Raw genomic sequence first — 23,114 nt, 5'->3', positions numbered from 1 at the left:
ACATTGTATATTCTTGAAACCGAGACGTGTGAGTTATTATTTGCTGGTCGGTTGCACATTGATGATAAGTAAACGCACCAGTAACTTGGTGTTATAAAACTTATTGTTGTGTGTGATTCGATTAGTAGGTGCAAGCAAGCATTTGAGTCAAAGTTTATCCATTCCTTTTACCCGAGGTGGGATAAAAGCGATATCTGTGGGCCCCTCGATGATTTAGTGATGACAAAGGAAAGTGCTCGGCCGGGCCAGGACTGATTTGATTTGTTCAATTAGTCAGTCGTCATAAATCGGAAATCGGGAAACGACACATAGACTGAGAGAATGATTTTAATCCATGTCTCATGTCTATACGATATCTTGTAGAATGGAGGAATATATAATCCCTTATCTAAAGGACACTCGTATTTGATAAGATCAGAGTTGACAGCGGCTTTTGGAAGCTACGATTGCTGATTAGGTTCTGAAGTCATACACAGAATAGTTATTAGACTTATCCAAGTGGGATACTGTTGGATTAGTTTCTAAGTCCATAACTATTTTGGTATGTACTTGACCCGATTATGAGCATGGTCCTTTTGGGTTGACTTCACCATAGCAATATGTAGGATGAATTAAGGAGAGAGAAAGGTTTAATTATGATTTATTAATATATTATAAGAATAATATATTAAAGGAGAAATCATATTGTTTAATTAATATTAGTCAAGAATTAATTAAGAATTAATTTTGTGACTAAAAGAGATTAATTAAATTAAGGGGACTGATATTGTAATTATAAGATAGTTACAAAGTTGGGCTTATGATCCATTAGATGGCAATGGACGAATTCTATATGGAGGACCATAAAGAAATCGTCCAAGGGCCTTCTGGAATGGTCCATTGGATTGCTTAGGGCTTAAGTAGTTAGATTAGGGTTTCCTAGTTGCAAACCCTAATAGCCTACATGTATATATAGGACCCCTATCTCCCAAAAACGTGGCTAAGAGTTCCTCTAGGGTTTCCAGCCGTTTTTGGTGCATCCTCTCTCCTCCCTCTTCATCCAAGTTGCTTAGTGGTGTTTGTGACTCCATTAGAGGTGCAACACTTGAGGCACTAAGCTTTTTGAAGCCAATCAAAGCAAGGATTGATTGTTATTGCTATATAACAATCAAAGGTAATTACTAAACCCTTATTTCAGTTCTTATTTAATAGATCTAGGGTTTGTAAGTCTTGGATTCATTGCATGTACAATAGAGAAACCTAGATCCAAGCATTAGGGTTTGTATGAGCACATAGGATTGTTCTTACGCATAAAACCCATCAATTGTATGGTATGTGTAGTTTGGGGGAGCTCACTCAGCTTCGTGCTTACAGTTTCAGTTTTGGTTTCAGGTACCTCAGCTAGCAAAGGGAAGGGCTCGGGATGATGGCATGGCACACACTACAGTTTTAGCCTGGGAGTTAGACTCTGATATTTTGATATGATCTTGACACTAGTTCCGATTTGATAAATTTATTATGACATTTTGAGACGCATGATCCATGGATTTATCTTTTAATATTTGATATTATGGTTTAGTAAAGTTTTCAAACAAAAATTTCTGGGTTGTATTTTTGGGATGTTACAAGTTGGTATCAGAGCCTTGGTTTGAGGGATTCAGGCACACTCTCGGGTGTGACTGGACTCAAACTAAGGAAATGGTAAAAAGATTTTCAAAAGAAAAATGTTTTCAAAGGAATTTTTGAAAAAGAAAACTTAAAAAGAAAAGAGTTTTAGAAAAGCAAAAAGAATTCTTAGAAGGAAAAGAACTTTGAAAAGAGAAAAAGGGTGTGGTGCATGCAATCAACCGAGCTCAAGTAAGTACTCCCAAATTACCCGTACAAGTTTATGCTATGATTATCAGTTTCAGTTTCAGTAGAACAGCATGCTAGAATAGGAGTGAGGATCTAGGAGGGTGCCTTATGTGCCTGTTATATGTGTTTCAGCTATATGAAAATTGCATGCTAGTATTGAGTAGACAGTAGGAGGATAGCCTGTTTAGGTTATGCCTAATAGTATGAGTTTAGCATTGTATGCTAGTACAATTTCTTGTTATGAGGATGGGATTGCTTGAGTAGTCTCCTGTGTCTGAATGTTGCTTGCTTTGTACTTTGTGGGACTCTGTGTGATGGGAGTTAGTCATTAGGTTAATACGTCATGTCACATGTGATCAGGGTTGAATAATCTCAGAGTGCTGAATTTGGCCCTATTGCGCAGCTCTTGTTTGAGTCTAACCGTTGTAGGGACGAGTCTTCTACTCGAAGGATTATCTGAGCCTCGTCACATGTGATGGTATTCGGGTAATGGCTAATTGGCATTACAAGGAGGCCTTCAGCAGCTGAGGACTGGGTTGGGTGGAGTCAGAGATTTCCCTAGGGTAAGCCTAGGATGAGAGTAGCAGAGATCAGTAGCAGTAGAAGTGACTTGGTGGAGTCAAGGCAGTTCTTGAAGAAAGTACGGATAGATGTGGAAGGTAGTATGGGCCCGTACTACTGAAAGCAGAGGATCCGTACTGGAATCGAGGAAGGCTGAGATGAGGCCAGGAAACTTGTAGTAGTAGCGATCCCTCGAGATATATCAGTGTTTCTGACGTTTGTCATGATGTGTTTTCAGAATGGTGGTTTTACGCCCTAGGCCAGCAGTCGGCAGTTCAGGAGCCGGCGAGGGATCAGGATCAGGCTCGGGGGCCGAGCATCTAGATGAGAAGACCAGGGAGTTCCTCTCTTCAGAGATTACTCGCACCATACTTGAGCAGACTCCTGTGATCTTCGGTTCGATCAAGGAGGGTATTTTAGAGCTGATGGACGAGAGGTTGAGCACCTTCCGTGCTGAGGTGGCGGCCATGATGGGGTCGCGCACACTCACCTTTAGGGAGTTCCGGGCTTGTGGAGCTCCAGACTACCACGGGGCGCGGGATCCCATTGCGAGTACCAGGTGGTTGGCGGATGTCGCTAATGCGTTCCGCACCAGCAGATGTCCCGAGGGGGACAAGGTCAGACTAGCATCCTGTCTTCTGAAGGACAGGGCACGAGATTGGTGGGAGGAGATCGGGCATGTTATCGGAGATGACGCAACTCTTGATGCGATGACCTGGGCTGATTTTACTACCAGGTTCAGAGTCGAGTTTGCACTGGTTATTGAGGTGCAGCAGTTAGCCAGGGAGTTTCAGGATCTCACTCAGACTACAGAGACAGTGGCGGAGATTACCGCCAAGTTCAGGGAGAGGGCTCTTCTCGTTCCTCAGTACGCGGCTGATGAGGAAATGAAGAAGGCCCGTTATCATGAGATGTTGCGGAGTGATATCCGCCAGTTTGTGAGTCGGTCCAACTGTAAAACGCTGGATGACATGATTGCGAGGGCTCGTGAGAGAGAGATAGATTTGGAGATGGAGAAGAAGAGGAAGCCAGAGGCGGCGTCTGGCATAGGGAGTTTGGGCAAAAAGCCCAAGGTAGCGGATCACAGATCCAGAGGACAGCAGAGCCACAGTAGGTGTGGCAAGTATGGGAAATTGCACGATGGGGCGTGCAAGGCAGGGATCTCTGGCTGCTACAAGTGCGGTCGGACCGGGCATATGAGTAGAGATTGTACAACTACTACCACTACTACCACATCATCTGATCTGATTTGCTTCCATTGCAATCAGAGGGGACATAAAAAGTCCCAGTGTCCGAGTTTAGCAGCAGCAGGGAAGGTGGCAGCACCTGACCTGCTACTTTGAGGATTACAGACGGCCGTCAGGGTCGGGCTGAGGCGCCAGTGGCGAAGAGTAGAGCTTTCCAGATGACAGCAGAGGAGGTGCGGGCGACTCCTGATGTGGTGACAGGTATGTATTTTCCTCTTATCTCTGTATTTGATATTGATTGTTTCTCATAGTTATATGTTTTCGTATAGGGTCGTTCTTAGTGAATGGCATTTCAGCTACAATATTGTTTGACTCGGGGGCTACCTGATCATTTGTTTCACTTGCGCTTAGCAAGAGGTTTAGCAGAGCTCCGGGGGAGCTGGATTGTCCACTTGAGGTTGAGATAGCGGATGACAGGACCGTCAGGGTCGCGAGAGTACATAGGGGGTGTTCGCTGCAGTTATTTGATGAGCAGTTTTCAGTGGACTTGGTTCCTATTCCCCTGCGAGGGAATAAGGTTATAGTGGGTATGGATTGGCTGAGCCCCAATGGGGCAGTGATTGATTATGAGCTGCAGTTAGTGAGGGTTCGCACTCCCAGTGGGGGAGAGTTAGTGATTCAGGACGAGAGGCCACAACGCGGACCGGTTCTTTGTTTAGCAGCGAGAGCGAGGCGCTACGTTCAGCAGGGTTGTGCGGGGTACATCGCCTACGTTATAGATGCCCGGGAGAAGGGTAAGTCGACAGTTGACGATGTACCAGTAGTGCGAGAGTATCCGGACGTATTCCCAGAGGACTTGCCTGGGTTACCTCCGGAAAGACAGGTCGAGTTTCGAATTGACCTGGTTCCGGGTGCGGCTCCGATAGCCAAAGCACCGTATCGGTTGGATCCTCCAGAGATGCAGGAGTTGTCTACGCAGCTGCAGGAGCTGCTAGACAAGGGTTTCATCAGGCTGAGTAGTTCACCATGGGGAGCCCCGATCCTTTTCGTGAGGAAGAAGGATGGGTCGCACCGTATGTGCATAGATTACCGGGAGCTAAACAAGGTAACGGTGAAGAACCGTTACCCACTCCCGAGGATAGACGATTTGTTTGACCAGCTTCAGGGAGCATCTTGGTTCTCCAAGATTGATCTACAGTCAGGATATCACCAGATGCGGTTCAGGGATGAGGATGTGCAGAAGACCGCTTTTAGGACCCGCTATGGTCATTATGAGTTTGTGGTGATGCTGTTCGGGCTCACCAACGCTCCAGCCGCGTTCATGGATCTCATGAACCGCGTATGCAGACCGATGCTGGATCGGTCTGTGATAGTGTTCATTGATGACATCTTGGTTTATTCCAAGACTCAGGAGCAGCATGAGGAGCACCTGAGAGAGGTGCTAGAGACGCTGAGGAGGGAGAGACTGTTCGCGAAGTTCTCCAAGTACGAGTTCTGGTTGCGCGAGGTGCAGTTCCTTGGTCACCTCGTCAACCAGAAAGGAATACTAGTAGATTCGGCCAAGATAAAGGCCGTGATGCAGTGGGAGGTCCCGAGGTCTCCAACTGAGATTCGGAGTTTCCTAGGACTGGCAGGGTACTACAGGAGATTCATCCAGGATTTCTCCAAGATAGCAGTTCCGCTCACCCGACTGACCAAGAAGTCGGTGGTGTTTTGCTGGGGGCCTGAGCAGCAGGAAGCGTTTGAGACCCTCAGACAGAGATTGTGTGAGGCGCCGATTCTCACCCTGCCAGAGGGAGTAGAGGATTTTGTAGTTTACTGTGATGTTTCGATCACAGGTATGGGAGCAGTGTTGATGCAGCGCGGGCATGTGATAGCTTATGCCTCTAGACAGTTGAAGCCTCATGAGGCTAACTATCCGACGCACGATTTAGAGCTGGGGGCAGTGGTGTTCGCCCTCAAGATTTGGAGACATTACCTCTATGGGGTCCGCTGTATCATCTACACGGATCACAAGAGTTTGAGGTACCTCATGGATCAGCCGAATCTGAACATGAGGCAGCGCCGATGGTTAGACGTGGTAAAGGATTACGACTGTGAGATCCTTTATCATCCGGGCAAGGCTAACGTAGTGGCCGACGCCCTGAGCCGCAAGGCGGTAGCTGCCCCGATCAAGGATATTTGCCTGAGGATGACAGTGATTTCTCCATTGTTGGAGTAGATTAGAGAGACACATGTTGAGGGCCTGAAGGAGGAGAGGCAGAAGTGTGAGAGGATTGTTGGCCGAGTAGCTTCCTTTGACTATGACAGTAGAGGATTGTTGACCCTTCATGGGAGAGTTTGGGTACCGTACTGGGGAGGAGTACGGCAAGTACTGATGGATGAGGCCCACAAGTCTTGGTTCTCCATCCACCCGGGGGCGACGAAGATGTACAGAGATCTTCGACCCGATTATTGGTGGCCATGCATGAAGCGAGACGTAACTTGGTATGTGGAGAGATGCCTGACCTGTAGGAAGGTCAACGCGGAACATCAGAGGCCCCACGGCAAGATGCAGCCGTTAGACATTCCTGTGTGGAAATGGGAGGATATCATTATGGATTTCATCACTAAGCTTCCCAGGACCGCACGTGGAGTTGATTCGATTTGGGTCATAGTGGATCGGCTGACCAAGAGCACGCATTTCATACCGATTCAGGAAAGCACATCGGCCGAAAAGTTAGCCGATATTTATGTGCGTGAGGTAGTGGCATGGCACGGAGTGCCTGTATCAGTAGTATCAGATCGAGACGTCTGGTTCACTTCCAGGTTTTGGAAGCGGTTTCATGACGAGATGGGGACTCGTCTTCACTTCAGCATCGCTTTCCACCCTCAGACGGACGGGCAGAGCGAGAGGACGATTCAGACTCTCGAGGACATGCTGCGGGCATGTGTTCTAGATTTTGGTGGCAGTTGGGATACGTATCTTCCATTAGCGGAATTTTCGTATAACAACAGTTACCATGCCAGTATTGACCGCCCTCATTTCGAGATGCTTTATGGGAGGAAGTGTAGGACCCCGATTTGTTGGGGCGAGGTCGGTCAGAGGGTCATCGGGAGCACTGAGGTGGTGCTCAAGACCACAGAGTTGATCCAGCAGGTCCGTAGCAGACTACAGACTGCGCAGAGTCGACAGAAGAGTTACGCCGACAGGAGGCGTTCGGACTTGGAGTTTCAGGTGGGTGATATGGTCCTCCTGAAAGTGTCACCCTGGAAGGGTGTTATCAGATTTCGAAAGAGGGGCAAGCTGGGCCCCATATTCATTGGTCCGTTTAGGGTTTTGGCCCGGGTGGGTCGGGTAGCTTATCGGTTAGATCTTCCAGCAGAGCTCAGCCAGATCCACAGCACGTTCCATGTTTCTCAGTTACGGAAGTGCTTAGTGGATGATTCAGCAGTGGTACCCCTGGAGGACATTCATGTTGACGATAGCCTGAACTATATCGAGAGACCAGTGGCGATTCTAGATCGCAAGGTGAAAAAGCTGAGGAACAAGTCAGTAGAGTTAGTTAAGGTGCAGTGGCAGCACCGCAAGGGTTCGGAGTGGACGTGGGATCCCGAGGAAGAGATGAGGGAGCACTACCCGGAGTTGTTTTCAGATTCAGCAGACTTTGAGGACGAAGTCTAAGACAAGTGGGGGAGAATTGTAACGCCCCATTCCTGGTACGAAAGTAATTCTCTAAATGTTCATTTTATAAGAGCTACTCGACGAGTTGGTAGCCCTAACTCGTCGAGTAGGTGCGAGCTGGACCGCGGGGTTTAAGTGGACTACTCGACGAGTCGGAAATGGACTCGGCGAGTAGGTCCATCAGGAGGAAACCCTAACCCTTGGGGTTTGCACCCTATTTAAGCATCATTATGAGTCCTCACCCCAGCCTCCATCACCTCCACAGTCCATTCTCGAAACCCTAGCAACCATTGAGTGTCTTAAAGCCTTTCTTGCCATTTTTGTGTGATTTGAAGTTAGGAGAAGGAAGAGATCCATTGGTGATTCAAGAAGAGGCAGAAGATCCAGAGTTTTAGTTGCATTTCAGAGCTCTTGAAGGTATAAAGTTTGTACCTTGACTTATTTTCACTTAGATCTTCTTGAAAGCTTGTTGTTGCCACTTTTGGGGTCCTTTCCAAGATAATTTCGGGTAGAGAGCTTTTGGGTCTATAAGGATTTTAGATCTAGGCACTCTTGAGCTTCAGAAGCTCAAAGTTACCACCTTTATTCAGCCAAGATCCCATTTTATGCCCTAGACTCTTATTTCTAGCTTGTTTTGGGTGATTTAGCTTCATTGCATCATGCATGCACGTAAAGTTAGCAACTTTACGTGTTATTCTAGCCTAAGGAGTCCAGATCTATGAATTGGAGGCAGTGGAATCACCTAGGAACAACTGTATAGTCTAAACATGCAATAGACTCGCCGAGTTGTTCTTGGGACTCGACGAGTCGGATCGATGTCCCCAAACCCTTCTTTGATTAGGAGTGATACCACTGAGTTAAGGAGATGACTCAGTGAGTTGGACAGGAGTGAGACTCGGAAACAAAGGAGCTCGACGAGTCCAAGGTGGGACTCGACGAGTAGAATCGAGACGTCCCGATGTTATGACCGTTTGAACTCGACGAGTCGGTTGAGGGACTCGGCGAGTTGGGTTGACTGAGAGTTGACTTTGACCTTAGCGTTGACTCTGGTCAGAAGGGTAAATGGTCATTTTACCCTGAGAGTAGTTATCAGTATTTGATTTAGTGTTTATGGGATTTGTAGCCGGGGAGTTCCGGAGCAGCAGTCAGACAGTTTCAGATTTAGCATCTCAGCAGCCAGCATTTCGAGGTGAGTTTCCTTCCAGTAGGAACGGGTCTACGACCACAATGTCGGCCCGTTTAGTTAGCAGTAGTTCCGGACTTCGGTCTGATGCAGTAGTTCAGTGTGCTTGATGTCTTTGTTATTTAAGCATGTCTTTGTGTTATGTGTTCCGGACTTCGGTCTGATGCAGTATGCAGTATATGTGTTTATGTTAGTAGTTATGATTATGCTATGCTATGTTCAGTCAGTTCCGGACTTCGGTCCGATGCAGAGGGCAAGGCCCTGGTTAGTTCCGGACTTCGGTCCGATGCAGTTTCCGGACTTCGGTCCGATGCAAAGGGCAAGGCCCTGGTTAGTCCCGGACTTCGGTCCGATGCAGTTTCCGGACTTCGGTCCGATGCAGTGGGCAAGACCCAGTAGTTGCTTTATATGTTATTGTATGATATGTGTAGTTTGGGGGAGCTCACTAAGCTTCGTGCTTACAGTTTCAGTTTTGGTTTCAGGTACTTCAGCTAGCAAAAGGGAAGGGCTCGGGATGATGGCATGGCACACACCACAGTTTTAGCCTGGGAGTTAGACTCTGATATTTTGATATGATCTTGACACAGTTCCGATTTGATAAATTTATTATGACATTTTGAGACGCATGATCCATGAATTTATCTTTTAATATTTGATATTATGGTTTAGTAAAGTTTTCAAACAAAAATTTTTGGGTTGTATTTTTGGGATGTTACAAATAAGTTAAAAAGAAACGGTAATAACCAAACAAAAAATAAAAACAAAATATAAACATTTTTTATATGATTGATATTAAAAATAATTAAAGATTAATTAGGGGTTTTAGTTTATAGGAAACTAAGTAATGTAACCACATTTTAATATGTATTTTAAAAAATAACCAAATAACATTATGTTTAGTAAAAATAACCACTTGGTCCGAAATGACCGAGAAAAAAAACATTTTTTCTGTGAAAACGTATATTTTGGATTGATTTTGGGTCCACATTTCGGATTCCGGACTGAAATTTCGGATGTCAAAAAAAAAACTCCGAAATTTCAAGAATAAGTCCGAAATTCGATGAACAATTCTGGAATTTCGAAAAAAAAATTGTTTTTATTTATATCTAACAAAAAGTTAAACAAAATGTTAATGTGAACTATGTACGATATTAGTGCATAAAAATAAACATTTTATTAAAAAATAATAATATTAAACACTTTGAAATGTAGTATTCTGAATCCAAAATAAAATGAAAAATAATTTGAAAAAAAAAACTCCAAAATATAAACAATACTTCCGAATAAAGGCATTATAGAAAAAAAATGATTGTTTTTCAAAAATTAAAAAAATGTTTTTTTTAAATACCATATATAATGATTAGATTATTTAATTTCCCTTAACTTATAATAGGAGATATAATTAATAATAGAAGATAAATCTAGTATCTAATATTAAAGGGTTTCTAGTCCAACGTATAGATGTTGTTGTTATTTTTTTTTAAGATTAAAGGTTGAAGTCGTCGTCCTATACATAAGTGGAATGATTATATTTGTCGTTAAAAAAAATAATAATAAAGGTACATCTTTTTTTTTTGGAACCGACAAATAGATTATATAAAAGAGAAGACAGGAGAAACAGAGTTACAGCCACAAATCAGTGGGAATGCAAAATATCAGAGCAGAAAACTAGAAAAGACATACAACTAAAAGAAAAAAGGGCATTGAGACCAATTTGCCCGGATCAATTCCATCTTGATTCCCCTATTCTTCACCCAAAGAAAAGTCACAGAGTTGACATACTCAATGACTTTTTCAGGTGGTAACCGGTTCTTTTTGAAAACCGTTTCATTCCTTGCTATCCAGATTCTCCGTAGTGTAGAGTAGCAAATTGCCATGAATATCTTCCGCTTTTTAGTACACGTTCCCCATTGATTGGCAAAGTTCAGGACATCCGACACCGCTTGGAGATCTTCCATGTGAATATGCACCTTGCACCATCTCATTATTCCTTCCATGACCTTCTTTGCATACGCACAATCTACAAGAATATGATCAGCACTTTCTTCCGTTTCATTGCACATCTGGCATGTTAAATTTTCCATGTTTACCCCTCTTTTTACTAACTCCTTAGCTGTTGGGATTCTGCCCAAGTGTGCTCTCCAAATGAAGCAAGAGACTTTCAGTGGGATTTCTTTTATCCAATGGAAATATATATTGGTCAATGGAGTCCGGTAATCCCATCTTGATCTGAGAGCATTCACTCTGAAAGATCCATCCGGGGTTAGCCCACATCTCCATATGACTCCGTTGTTTACTATTCGTTTGTCTAACACTGTCTTAACTTGGATATCCTTTTTCCTTAGATCATTTTCAATTCCAACGATGTTATTCCATACCCCAGGTAGCGTCTTTGCAGAGTAACATTCATCGGGTTTCGACCTTAGATTGTGCACACTCGTTATCACAACAGCCCATAACTGATCCGGCTTGGTTCTCAACCTCCACCACCACTTTGTTATTAGAGAGATGTTTAGTGCTTTTATTGTACCAACACCTAAACCACCCAGATTCCTTTGATGCTGTTACCTTATCCCACGAGATCCAGTGGATCGCTTTCTTTTCATCTTATCCTCCCCAAAGAAACCGATTCCTCATCTTTTCCAATGTGTCAATAATGCCTTCAGGTGCCACGAATAATGAAAGGTAATATGATGGAAGGTTTCCTAAAACTGACTTTATGAGTGTCAATCTGCCGCCAAAACATAAGGTTTTTGGCAATTTGGATTGGAATCTATCCAGAACTGGAATCCAATTTTTTTTCAAGTTCATATTACTACCAATTTTTTCACCGGACTAAATATCGCTTAAATAATAAGCATTAAAGGATGGTATGTACGGAACATTGACTTTAAACCACTCGGAACCCACTCGTAGTTTGACTCACTTCATCGACTCCGTCCCTTCGACTTTTACAGAATGGCTCAAACGACCCCCTAGGTTTGCAACTTGTAAAGTTATGGAACTGATTTAACATATAACTAATTTTCTAAAGTTAGATGATTGATCTAACTTGGATTATATCAAGTATTTCAATTTTAACATGGAAATTGCATAAAAAATTCTTATATTTTTAACGTCAAAACTAAATAAAATAAGTTATCTATTTAGTAATCATGTTTATTTCAATGAGAGAAATGGTCTGTAGCTTTATTATTTTTTTATTTTTTTATCAAAAAGTGATCACCAAATGAATATAATATTTTAAGATCTGTGTCTTACAAATTATAATTAGTCATCAGATGACAATATTTATAATTTTACAAATCCAGAAAACAACAAAATAGAACTGAATTTTTAATTAAAGAAAAGATAGGTTACTGGAAAGGTCCAATTATTTAAACTGAAAGTACAAGCTACATATTTGCTTCGCGGCACATGCCACATGGTATGGTCCTTTGAAAATTAAATTGACCTGTAAACAGTAAACCCCCCACTTTAAATTAATCTCTCACGTGACACCGACTATACTCTCGACGACAGTGGCATTTCCGTAAATCATTCTATTCCCATCACCTATTTCATAAACCCCCTCAAACCGAGAAGAATGTAAAAGTATCGGTAGCACCAATTTTGGCCACTAATTCATCTTTTTTGATCGTTTCTAATACAAATGTTTTTTCTAGATAGCTATTTCATAAAACAAATTTTAAATATATGAAATTGTAAGTCATAATTAATGTAACATGTTACATTTTAAACATTTATGGTGTGAATTTCTATTTTAGTGTTGTTACTTTTTTATTTTACATGCTATTTCTATGTCAGAGTGTGACTCCATTCACTCGTTATATTAAGAACACTTTTAACGAACATACAAAACAATATATTATTTTAAATCATGTCGTATTTTTTATTTTATTTTTTTGAATCGTATTTAGTTTCGAAAACGAGTAAATAGATACTACTCCTATTTAAAAAATAAAAAGCTCCTCACTTTCCTAAAAGAAATAAACGTCTTCTCCATCTTCTTCCACTCTTCTCTCTCTGGAAAAAAGAGTCCAAAAGGTACTGGATCCTCTCTGTATCTCTATCTCATCCTCTCTCACACACTTCACAAAGTGAAAATCACCGTCTTCTGCATCTGGGTGTCGTAACATTCTTCGTTTTCATGGCGGATTCAACTAAATACATACCCATCAATGAAAGAACTCTGGTTTCAGATTTGAAGTTGAAGAACGTCTTTTCATTTCGAACCAAGAAAACAAGAGCTTTTGCTTACGTATTCATCGCTATCTTCGTTGCTGTTACTTTTTTCTTGGCCTTTAATCCTTCACCAGATCCTTCTTCTCCATGGTTTTCCAGTATCTTCACTAGTACAAGCATCAGTACAAGTATTAAAGCAAATGGTACTACAACAACTTCTTCATCATCTTCTTCTGGTGCTTATGGGTCTGCTAGATCTCAATTCTCTTCCATTTATTCTTACTTTTTTCCTTCAAATTCTTCGGAAGCATTACAAAATTCTACAGTTTCTTTACCCAGTTCAAATGCCACTGATTCCAGATCTCCAACTATGAATCTCGAAACGCCCAATGTGATTAAAGATCCTCCAATTGTTCAAAATCAAACTAAAAGTAATGACTCGAACCAGACCATGATCGGGTCTCCATTATCTCAACCAGTGTCGAATCAGACCACAATCGGGTCTCCACCACCACAACCATATTCGGACCAGATCGCAACTGGATCTAAATCATCCCCTCAACACGGATCAAACAAGACCACGATTGTGAATTTACCATCTCAACCAGTAACGAACCAGACGACTAAAACAGTATCGAATTCAGCTTCAGAATCGCAGAATTCAATACCGAATAATGCTACTGAAAATAGGATGAAAACAAGTCCAAACTCAGAGAAATCATTGCCGACATCTTGGGGAAATGGTGCTGGAAGTGGTCCTGGTCAAAGAATTGAAGATAAAATCACCACCAAAAATGTTACTTCTTTAGGAAAGAAACAAGGGATTGATGATTTGGTGAAGAATTTAGTCAACTGTAATCTGTTTGATGGAGATTGGGTAAGAGACGACTCATATCCATTGTATAAACCCGGTTCTTGTTCGTTGATTGATGAACAATTCAATTGTTTCTCCAATGGTAGGCCTGATTTAGGGTTTCAAAACTACAAATGGAAGCCCAAAGGTTGTAGTTTACCGAGGTATGTCAAAATTTTCATACTCCAATCTTCAATTTTTTTCAATTTACGTTTATTATGATTTATCACAATGAACTTGTTCATGCATATATAGGTTGGATGGAAGCAAAATGTTGAAATTATTGAAAGGAAAGAGATTGGTTTTTGTAGGGGATTCTCTAAACAGAAATATGTGGGAGTCATTAGTTTGCATCCTTCGAAACTCCCTTAAAGATCAAACCAAGGTTTATGAAGCTTCAGGAAGACATCATTTCAGATCAGAAGCTTCTTATTCTTTCGTGTTCAAGGTATTCCAGTCTCTTTCCTTCGATAAAGTTTCTGAGATCATTGCTCGAAAACAATCTTAATCTTTTTATATCATGAATTTATAGGATTATGATTGCACAGTGGAGTTCTTTGTGGCACCATTCTTGGTTCAAGAATGGGAAATCAAAGACAAAAATGGAACACAAAAAGAGACCCTCCGGCTCGATTTGATCAGTAGCTCCGCCGATCAGTACAAAACCGCCGACGTGGTTGTCTTCAACACCGGCCACTGGTGGACTCACGACAAGACTTCCAAAGGGTGATTAATCTCGATATACTTCTATCAAAAAGCTGACGTTAAATACCGTCAAAACCGTCAATTTTTATGGTGTTAATAAGCGTTATGAAATTTTCAGGGAAGATTATTATCAAGAAGGTAGCCATGTCTATAAGGAACTTAACGTTCTAGAGGCGTTTCGTAAAGCGATGACAACATGGGGAAATTGGGTCGATGCTAATATGAACCCTAAAAAAACTTCGGTTTTCTTCAGAGGTTATTCTGCTTCCCATTTTAGGTAAGTATAATCATGAGTTTTAAGTTTTAAGTTTTATCCTTATTTATATCTCTGTAAACTTAGATATTCAAGTTTTTTCTATCATTTTCTGTTTGGACAGCGGAGGGCAGTGGAATTCCGGCGGAGCTTGCGACCATGAGTCGGAGCCGATCAAGAACACCACTTACCTAACGCCGTATCCCGACAAGATGATAGTCCTGGAGAAGGTTTTTAAAGGGATGAAAAACAGAGTGTCGTATCTGAACATCACACGATTAACGGATTTCCGGAAAGATGGGCACCCGTCGGTTTACCGGAAAAAACATTACACGGCGGAGGAGATTAAGTCGCCGCTGCATTATCAAGATTGCAGTCATTGGTGTTTACCTGGTGTTCCTGATGCTTGGAATGAAATCCTTTATGCTCAACTTTTGGTCAAACAATACCAAAATCAACAGCAAAAGCTGTAAAAGTAAATGTGAATTACACTTTTTTTCCTTTTTTTATAGAATACAGAATATAAATCTTTTTTCTTATAATTTTTATTTTGAAGATTACTGTTTATATGTGTAGAGAAGAAAAACTTTGGTGATTATAAATTAATAGATGTTTTTTTTGTTTGTGCCGCCTTTGGAAGTTAGATTTAAAATGATTAAATGGTCGTAGGTTATTTATTAAATTAACATAGTATGCATTAATCATATATAAGATCATGTATTTTCTGGGTTAATGTGATGTCGGTGGTTAGAAGATGTTGTTTATTTTTTGTAACCATGTGGTCATGAATAATATTTATTTAAGTCAATTACAAATTTTGTTATGTGGTTCGTTAAAAATAGGGATTTATTCCAAATTATTTTGTAATTGCACCATATCTAATATAAGTTTTTTGTTGTGTTTTTTTTATCCTTATATATATATATATATATATATATATATATATATATATATATATATATATAAAATGATAATTTTGTCTTTTCTATTTATTATCTTTTTCTTTTTATTTATTTTATTATTTATTTAATTAAAATAAAACATAAAAACAAAATATAAACACCACTAACCCACATCCCTCTTCCTAAGACTCTGGGGAGTGGCGCGGTAGAGACCGCACCTCTTGCCTCATTGACAGGGGAACACCCCCCCCCCCACCCACCCGCCCATGCGGTCTTTGGTGCGGTTTGGCTTCACCTCTCCCTCTTTTGGCTGCGTTCGGTGATTGGTGGATGAGAAATTTTATGACAACCCGAAATTTCTATCTTGTAAAGCCATTCAATCCAATCAAAAGTCAGACTTGTTTCTGCTATCTTCTAGCTTTGTTAAGGGTCTGTTTGAGTGTTCTGAGCCTAATACATTCAAGGATTGTGTGTTAGGATGTGTTAAGTAAAGTTCATTCGGTTGCATTCAAGCCGGAAACTCCATCACAAGGAGTTTACGGCCGCAAACTAGAGTTTACGGCCGTAAACTCTTGTTAGCCGTGAACTCTTCTCCTTAAATATGATTTTCCTTCATTTTTCTTCACTTCTCACATCTCCAAGTCAAGAACTCTCATTTCTCTCTCAAGTATCATCAAGATAACTTCCATTTCTCGACAAAGTTGTAAGTGATCCTTTCATTATTAGTTGATATCCTTCTTGATCTAGTAAAACCCTATGATTTCATCCGTGAATTCATCTCTTTTGGGTTAGATCTTCAAATCACCAAGAACACCAAGAACACACACTAGTTGTTTGGGCATTAATCACCCCTTCAAGCTTCCAAATCGTAAGTATCCTTTCCATATACTTGTTATCCATTAGAAGCACATAATTAGCATCCAAGAATCAACCATTTTAGCATGACCATCAAGAGTTTACGGCCGTAAACTCTTCATATGGCCGTAAACCCTTCTTAGTTCATGAGTTGGCCGTGAACCCTTCAAGTCATGGCCGTAAACTTTAGCTTGTTCATGTATGGCCGTAAACACCTTGGCCGTGAACACCCCTTGGCCGTAAACACACCCTTGTGTGGCCGTGAACACCCTTTATACAATCATATGTGATTGTAACTTTTCATTCCAAGTGTTTCCTAGTCCCTAAGGTTGTTCCTTTACATGATAAGTTGTTATATACACTAATTATATACATATATGTGTCATTATATGCTTAATAGGATCCGTTTGTGCTCAAGACTTCACTTGGCATACTTAGCATCCTAATCGATCTTACATTCGAATCACTCACTACAGGTGAGTTCATACCCCTAACTTATCTTTTAAATGATTTTAAATGCTTTTATGGGGGGAATACAGGTAGCAAAACATTACAGTTATAGTATCAATCACATGTGATTTATAACTATCAAACAAGTGGATTTCTTATACTACAAAACTGTGTTATCAAACAAACTATTTCAAAACATTTGATAAACTGACATCAAGTCATCTATAACCATTCAAATGGTTAAAACTCTTTTATATGCTAAACTCTTTATCAAACTCTTTTAAACTTATATATTGTCAAAATCATGTCTATATAGATATAGATATATAAATAAGGTTGAAAGGGCTTAGGACTGATAACTCGCTTTATTTCCTGTTCCTTGTTTGGTTGTGGACTTAGGGTATCGGTTGTTTGTCCGAGTGTCATTTGAATCTTAGTTATATATTATGTATATGTATGTAGATATAAAAGTTCTTCCAATCAGTTCAATACCTTTGGGTAGCAAAGGTGTACAAACATGATCAGTCATTCAAACAACAGTACTAGTAAACTATAATAGGTATAGTTTAGAGGATTACTACTAACTATTTCTAGAATAATGAAACATACAAGAGTCAGTTCATACATGAGTCAATTCAAACGTACTATAACGAGAAACAGAAAGAACATACTATAACGAGAAACAGAGAGAACATACTATATACTAGAACAGAGAGAAAATATTATACACTAGAACAGAGAGAACATACTATACAAATACAAGAACAATATAACATTAATGTGAGCCACTACTTCATGGCATGGCAATATACTGCTGTGTCACGTTTTGTAACCAGAGTCTCCTGGAGGAAGAGCGTAAATTTGTGTATAGATCTATACGGGATTGACCATCGTACACCTTGCTGCTAGCTATAGTGGGACCTGCAGGTCTACGGGTGACGAATGTCATACCATTTCGACGTCTTTGAACGTCGTGTTTTACTAGTCAATCGAGTATGGTTATAATCTCATCACATTTTACCTTAATTAAACAAACTGGTTTTAAGGTAGTTAGTACATCTATAGTTACTTTATACAATACTACTGTACATCTTCATTTTCCCATTACATTCATATAGTGATCTTCTCACATAAACGGTAATGTAAAATATTTTATGGTATTGATAGTCATACTTGGGAAAAACACTCACTTTTACAAAAGAACAAACATACTGTGACAACCCGAAACTTCTACCTGGTACATCTAGTTAGTTAAACTATGTTAAACTCGTTTCTGTTAACTTCTAGTGCTGTTTAAGGGTTCATTTAAGCGTCCTAAGCTTGAGTACAACCAAGGTCGAGATTAGGAATGAGTCAGCAAGCCGTATAGTAATGAAATCAGGCCATACACCCCTTTTTGGAGGAGTGTGCAGCCGCACACATGGGTGTACGGCCGTACACACCCCTCATGGCCACACACCCACCCCTATATAAAGGGTAGACCCCTTTCCTTTCATTCCTTTAACACCTTGGCAGCACATAACACCATTTCTCTCAAGCTTCTTCAACCACAAACCCTCCCAAGGCTTCAAAAACGTGAGTAATCCATCCCTTAGCTTGTTGTGCTTGAAGAACCTCTTGATCTAAGTCTTGATTCGTCATGTCCCGTCATGTTCTTCATCTCTTTGAAGGAGTGCGGCCACACACCCGCATAAGGTGGCCTCACACTCCTAAAAGACCCTCCAAAGTGAGAGTTTGGCTTCCATCTTCGAGTTAGACATGACCATAGCCTTGCTACACCTTGGAATTGGCATTTTGGACACAGAACTTGAAGGGTGTACAACCGCACACCCCTGTGTACGACCACACACTCCTGTGTGCGGCAGCACACTCCTGTGTGTGGTAGTACACTCCTGTGTACGGCCACACACTCCTGTATGTGGTAGCACACTCCTGTGTGCGGTAGCACACTCCTGTGTACGACCACACACTCCTTGTGCGGCATCATACTCCTGTGTGCGGCAGCACACTCCTGTGTGCGACCACACACACACACACCCTAGGACCACAAACTCATTTCTAAGACCCTTAACTTGTAGTACAACTAAGTGTGGACCTAAACCACTTCATGGATGCAAGTATGGACCTTAAAACACCTCAAAGACACTTGCCAACATGAGTGTACGGCCGCACACCCATGGCCGCACACACCTTTTAGGTGGCCATACACCTCCCTCATGCAATCCTTTAAGGTCCTAACACTTAGTGCAAGTAGTTCCAAGTCCTTAGAGTGGTTCTCTATCATATCTAGTAGTGAAATACCTTCGTTTGACTCCTTTATGTGTCATTACATGTTGATTAGGATCAAATCGTGTTCAAGGCTTCACTTGAACATCCCGCCTTCCGTATCGATCCTTCGTTCAAATCGCCCGAGGTGAGTTCATACCCCTACATTTTCCGTGATTTTAATGTTTTCAGGGGGAATACAAGCCAAACTCAAAGTATTTTATTAAGTTTTAAACTTATTAATACAGTCCAACGATTTCCACGTTTAATAACATACTCGGATATTTTATCCCTTTTGTAATATGTTGAGCATAAGGGAAACTGTTATTTTGGAAATCTAACTTCATGGCTTTCAGAAAGGTTTTACAAATCATTTTTGATATCAACTCAAATAAACTATAATGGGTATAGTTTGGGATAACCCTCTAGGCAGTTTCTACCAAATCAGATTTCATGGATGAATATATATAAGTTATGGCAGATTTAGTTTATGTTATACGTTTTCGCAGGAGTATAAAGTACATTTATTCAAGGATAATTATTGTTTTATACTGTTTCTCGCTAGTAAACTAGATTATACAGAATTGTGAGGCTCTACTTCAATACTGTACCCTTAGGTGTACAGGGTTAAATCCTATCTCAATATAACCAGAGTCTCCTGGAAGGAGAGCGTGAGATTTGTGAATAGATCTATTCGGGACTGACAACCCCACACCTGAACTGCTAGCTACAGTGAGGCAGGCATGCCTGAGGTGAACAAATGTCATTTAGCTTAAACGCCTGAAGAACGTTATAAAGGTCTCTAGGTCATATCAAGTATGGTTATACGACTCGCAAATAAGTATAAACTAACTTTGGTTTACGGACTCTATTCTTCATTTATTTTATTTTAAGTGATAAAGCTACTTTCTTATATACTGATAGTAATCAGGGATTTCTAAACTTGCATCTCTACCTCTAGGACGGACAACTGTTTTTAGGGAAAATGTGGGATTTTCCCAGGATAACACTGGCATTTCTAAAACTGATGGTTTATTTTCTACTAATAGATATTCATATTCATTCCATGATTCCTTGGATTGTACATATCTTGTATGAATCTGGAAGTCATGGAAGGAATGGGTTTTCAAACATGCTTTTCATAAGAAAATATAGGATTTTCTTGAGGAACACTTTTCAAAAGGATTCAAAGAACATTTTTCCACCAAAACTAAATGCTTATGAACTCACCAGCTTTATGCTGATATTCTTTCAAAACTGTTTGTATTCTCAGGGAATTAGTAGACATGTACTTCCAGGAGTTCGGAGAAGTCGGAGCGTTAGAGTCACGTCTTTCCATTTTACTTTTGATATGAACAAAATTATGTATTAAACAATGTAAACCCTTTTCATATATGTATTCAATGTCTGGTTGTGTTTACTATGCTTGCTATGATACAATTGTTGTGATACTACGCATGACGTCAACCACCCCCGAACGTTTCCGCTGTTCCGGTTTGGGGGTGTGACACATACAGAACAGTCGGGTCTTGGTAGAAGACTACATCACGTTATAAGTAGAAAATATAGGATTTTTTAGGAAGTATACAAACATTTACATCAAACACTTACAAACATTTACATCAAATACCTACAAACACTTTCATCAAACTTATACAAACATTGACACTAAAATACTTATGAACTCACCATCTTAAATGCTGATCTACTCTTTCAAAATAACTTGTATTCTCAGGTCACCAGTAGACAGGTACACTGGACCAGGTTTTGAGAAGACGGAGCACATTCGAGACTCGTCTTTTATTTTGATTTATATTTTGGTGTCTTTCAAACTATACACAGAACACACTTGTATTAAATTATATTATTAATGAAATGGATGATGATGTTGCTTGTTTACTATTATGCATTGTTATGATCCTGTACATGACGTCCTCCGCCCCCGAACGTTTCCACCGTTCTGGTTTGGGGGTGTGACAGATTGGTATCAGAGCTTTGTTTATAGTGAATCGAGTATATCAACCCATAAAAGATATACAACTATAAACATATCGGGATTAAAACACCCTGACCAAGAGTTAATACTTTTAAAATAATAAAATATTTTAGTAAAGTATTCATACAAGCATTCATACTAGGATCAGTTTCATACTAGAACATAACAAAAGTATTGTGGTTGTTGGGCAACACAAGTAGGCTTGGGGACATATAATCAGATCTGGGAGTAATATAGCCTGATCAACTATATCCTTCCGAGATGTGATTAGCATGTGCCTAGGAATGGTTGTGGTGTTGCAGCAAGTCTAAAAACTTACCAACACTACTACAATGAAAACTTTATAACATAACATAAACTTAAAATACTATAGGAGTATTTTGTGTTACTATAATTACTTATGTGCAAACTAAAAGGTCTTTACTAGTATGTCAATAGTTGTTGAGTGGATACGCTAAGGTTATATGTGACTAAGGTGTCATAGACTTAGAATTTGTGATCTTTGCTTTACTTCCTGTTCCTTGTTTGGTTGTGGACTTAGAGTTAGGGTCACTTATTCGAAGGTCTATTCTATCTTGGTTACATATGACTGGTATGCAGTACGCAAATATTGGAGTAACTAGTAAGGATCATCTTATAATTATCTTAAGTAGTACATCTATTAACTATCTCTTTTACCCCTATTCTCGCGTAGATATCATGGCTGGATTCCATCTCCCCGGCGACCCGTACTTTCCCAACCAAGGAAATGGTGGATAGCTCGATGCAGAGCTAGAAGAGAATCATGCAATTCCTTTGGATGATGACTTCGCAGAAAACTTCCCAGAGGATTCTGACTCCGAGCCAGAAGTCAATGATCTACCTCTGGTAGCTCCAATCGCAAATCCTAACCCTCGTCCGGCTTTTCAAGGCCCGACGCCTTTGTGGGCTGAGAACTTGGGAAGATGGAGTCAAGAGCAGGGACAATCCTTACCATACAACGGAGACCGAAGCTTCTACAATTTGAGCGAGGGAGGCTCAGCAGACAGAATTCTGTCTATTCTGGTTCGCAGGGTTGCTCGAAAAGACGAGCAGGGTAGGGCAGCCATCAACCGAGTCATGGAAGTTGATGCCGATGCGGGAGTCAATACAGTCCGCATTCGCCATTTACAAGTTGCTCATAGGAGAACTCTGAACCACAATGAGGCCCTTTAGAGAGAACTTACTGCAACCCAAGCTGAAGTCAGGGAACTTCGAGCACGACATGCAACGTTCGAAAGGCGTATGCTGGAAATGGAACGTTATCAGGCAGAATCAAAGGCTCGTCCGAGCGGTTCTCGTCGCAAGTAGAGTCTACTCTACTCTGTATTTTGGATATAATTAGGTCTATATATAGACTCTAGTATTAATTTCCCGCTTATTTCAAGACCTTGAACCCTCAGACTATCAGGTCTTAGTTCTGTCAAAATTTTCTTATTCTGGTTTGATGTAAGACCTACTCCTAGGTCATTTTTCCCGAACTTGTTACATCTTTAATGCCAATGTTATTGACAGACATCTAGTGTTTTGGGAAATCTTTATCCAAATGCTTTCATCCTTCTATTGTTAGATCTTCCTTACAAACATACTCTCATCTGTTTTGTTGGGCTATGGCGATTTAGTCCATGGACCACTCTCATTTTCTCACTATTGAATTCTTAATATCATCTTCATCTTTGTGAACTTATAGCTACAAGATGCCTCCTCGTCGATCAAACAGACGCACTACTCTGATAACTCCAACTCAACCACCACTACTTCCTCCACAATTCGATCCGGCACCTATTCAAGCTGCAGTGGCTGCGGTTGTTACGGCGGCCCTAGATCTATTTAACACGACCGGTACTAGCGGGAGTGGATCGGGTGTTAACTTCACCCAAGGTGGTAGTCACGGGCACCCTAGGGAGTGTTCGTATAAGAACTTCACCAACTGCAAGCCCAGGACCTTTAACGGGACTGGTGGAATCATTTCCCTCTCGCAATGGTTCGAAAAGACGGAGTCGATCTTCGAGATTTGCTCCTGTCCAGAAGGAAGCTAAGTAAAATTTGCTGCCTGTACCTTCGCGGATAGAGCCCTGACATGGTGGAATAGCCATTTCAAGTCACTAACCCTAATAGTGGCTAATGCTATGGGCTGGGAAGCTCTGAAGGAGCTCATGATTGAGGAGTACTGCCCGAGGGGCGAGGTTCAGAAACTTGAACAA

General features: G+C 40.8%; 2 protein-coding genes across 2 annotated transcripts; one reads left to right on the top strand and one right to left on the bottom strand.

Moving 5' to 3' along the window:
• Positions 1-10,113: 10,113 nt before the first annotated feature.
• Positions 10,114-10,512, bottom strand: LOC145130802 (uncharacterized). Its single transcript, XM_079065565.1, has one exon. It carries the CDS (start codon positions 10,510-10,512, stop codon positions 10,114-10,116), a length of 399 nt encoding a protein of 132 aa, XP_078921691.1.
• A 1,860-nt stretch (positions 10,513-12,372) lies between these two features.
• On the top strand, positions 12,373-15,047 carry LOC145132038 (protein trichome birefringence-like 1). Its single transcript, XM_079066679.1, has 5 exons — positions 12,373-13,630; positions 13,722-13,914; positions 13,999-14,192; positions 14,290-14,448; positions 14,549-15,047. Exons 1-5 carry the CDS (start codon positions 12,579-12,581, stop codon positions 14,895-14,897), a joined length of 1,947 nt encoding a protein of 648 aa, XP_078922805.1. The 5' UTR covers positions 12,373-12,578; the 3' UTR covers positions 14,898-15,047.
• Positions 15,048-23,114: the final 8,067 nt, after the last annotated feature.

The sequence above is a fragment of the Lactuca virosa genome, chromosome 8 (assembly GCF_052849685.1).
Source record: "Lactuca virosa cultivar CGN04683 chromosome 8, Lactuca_virosa_CGN04683_v6, whole genome shotgun sequence".
Taxonomy (NCBI): domain Eukaryota; kingdom Viridiplantae; phylum Streptophyta; class Magnoliopsida; order Asterales; family Asteraceae; genus Lactuca; species Lactuca virosa.
This window is presented reverse-complemented; position numbering and strand designations above follow the sequence as displayed.